At 40.8% G+C, this 2520-nt stretch overlaps 1 protein-coding gene across 1 annotated transcript in view; it reads left to right on the top strand.

Moving 5' to 3' along the window:
* Positions 1 to 2520, top strand: part of LOC105825360 (chromosome unknown open reading frame, human C8orf34) — a 403699-nt gene that overhangs the window by 271880 nt on the left and 129299 nt on the right. The window contains exon 8 of the mRNA XM_012663110.1: positions 917 to 1002. Within this exon, the coding sequence (XP_012518564.1) occupies positions 917 to 1002 (86 nt within the window). The remainder of the gene's footprint in view (positions 1 to 916; positions 1003 to 2520) is intronic.

The raw sequence follows: 2520 nt of genomic DNA, 5'->3' as shown, positions 1-2520 counted from the left end.
TGAACACAGTACAGTTATGAATTGTATTTTTAAAAATTTTAATGTTATAGGTCATGCATTTAATGATATTCTTCTATGAGGACACTGTCATTAGCTAAGTAGAAGAAAAAAGTAAGGACACTGGTAGAAACTTCTAGTCTCTGGCTTGTTTGATATGCTGTCCTTCAGCATTAGCAGAGCTGTATTTATGTTGCTATTCTTAAATCAAGTTCCAAAATGTATTGCTGCACTCTACCTCCTTTGATAATGTGGTTTCGGAGTGTCATATAAACCCAGGTGTGAATCGGATAGTGCCAGCTCACTTTTCTCACTGTAGAAGTGAGCATACGAATACTCAGAAATATACTGTTGTCAAAGTACCTACACAATCGTCCTCTCCTGAAAAAGACCCACTGTCTATGAGAACCCTGGGAAGTCACACACATTACAGATCTTCACGTCCACTGTAGAAATTTACCTTGACTCACAGGCCTTTATGCACAGGTAGGTTGATTTGGAGAACTGTGTGTGACAAACCTCTGTGGAATCATGAAAACCCTGTCATGACTCTTGGACTCAAAAGTTGGGGAGCACGCTGTATCGGACTCTTGTTTTCCTTCCACTTGATTCTCCTTTGTAGTTTCAGTGAAAACATTTGCTTACGAACCTCTCTCTGATCAGGCTGAGAAGAAAAGCAGACCCTGCATAGACTAATCTTGCCATGTATTTAAGAGGAAATACAGAAGACTTTTCCTTAAAGGTTAGAAAAGCAAAAATCCTGTATTAAAATGGCTTTAGTAAATGTTTATTTCTACTTTGAAGAAGCATATCTGATTTTGGAGTTTAGAAGTTCACAGTCGTGTCCCCGATAGCATGTAGTTCATATTTCACAATTTAACGTTATCAGAGGCTTCAATGACCATTTTTAATTATTTAGGCTTCAAGGAGATAACCTGGCAGAAAGGACAGAAGAGACATTACAAATACTTCATTCTCCAGATGAAACAATCCCAGATTCTTTGGGTAAGTTTTAAATCCAACAATATTTACTGCAGTTTTAGTGGCATGTAAAGATTAAAAAAAAAGCAAGAAAGAAACTAAGGCAAACATCTTCCCCTGCACCAAATCACTGTAGCTGCAGGTCCCACGTCCACCACCAGCACATTCTTTCAGGCTGTTTGTGTCAGGAGGTTAAGGGCAAAGGAGAAAGGGAAGAGAGAAATGTGGATTCTGAGGAGCAGTGTCTTAGTGCCCGTCCTATTTAAGGTCCAAACAGATCAACTATATGTAGGCTACCCCACAAATTATGTCACTAATTCCAACTTGTTTCCAGAACTCCACATTGCCTGCTGGCTCTCCAGAAAATGGAGCTCATTATCTGCCCCTCGAAACCTGCTCTATCTCCTACTCTCATTCTCACGTCATTGATCCATTCATTCTTCTTGGGCAGAAAAATCAACATCATACTTGACAACATCATACTCCCTCTCCCCCACCCTATGTTAAATTGGTCTCTAATCATGTCCATGTCACTTCAGAATTTCCTCTTTAAGCCAGCTGAGTCTTCATTTGCCCTGATATGGCCTAGTCTATGCTTTTCTCCTCTTCATCTAGTGCTGTGGTCCCCAACCCCTAGGCCATGGACTGGTATCAGTCTATGGCCTGTTAGGAGCTGGGCTGCACAGCAGGAGGTGAGCGGCCAGTGAGCGATTGAAGCTTCATCTATATTTACAGCTGTTCCCCATCACTCACATCACTGCCTGAGCTCTACCTCCTGTCAGATCAGTGGCAGCATTAGATTCTCACAGGAGCGCAAACTCTACCTTAAACTGCGCATGGGAGGGATCTAGGTTGCAGCTCCTTATGAGAATCTAATGCCTGATGATCTGAGGTGGAGCTGAGGTGGTGATGCCAGGGCTGGGGAGTGGCTGCAAATACAGATTATCATTAGCAGAGAGGTTTGACTGTACAATAAATGTAATGTGCTTGAATCATCCTGAAATCATCCCCTCCCCACCCCTGGTCCATGGAAAAATTGTCTTCCATGAAATCAGTCCCTAGTACGACTTTCTTTGCTCTCCTTGCACTATCTCACCTCTCTTTAGCTTGTTATCTATCTTTTATTCCATCCCCATTTTCTATAGGACGAAATTCAAACTCCTTAACTTGGCATACAAAGTTAATGTCAGAGCACTTCAAAATGTTTGCTGACTCAATAAATAAGTACAGGTAATGCTACTCCCGTGACACCTAAGGTACATCACGGCTTCATCAGTAGGTGTTCTAGCAGCATGCAGTCAGCATATCCGATCAGGTTAGTTAGAAAATAAACTATAGGAAAATATTCTCCTTATACCTTGGTAGAGAAAGCCATCTTAAAGAAGATGCCAAAATTCCTGATCATAAAAGAAATAATTGAAAAATTCAACTATAGAAAATTAAGAGCTCCTGTTCATCAAAAGATGCCAGAAGAAAAGCCACAAAATGGGAGAAGAGATTTGCAAGATATTTGCCACTGATCAAAGACTAATATTCAGAATA

This window comes from Propithecus coquereli, unplaced genomic scaffold (genome assembly GCF_000956105.1).
Source record: "Propithecus coquereli isolate 6110/MARCELLA unplaced genomic scaffold, Pcoq_1.0 Scaffold8, whole genome shotgun sequence".
In the NCBI taxonomy this organism is placed as follows: domain Eukaryota; kingdom Metazoa; phylum Chordata; class Mammalia; order Primates; family Indriidae; genus Propithecus; species Propithecus coquereli.
This window is presented reverse-complemented; position numbering and strand designations above follow the sequence as displayed.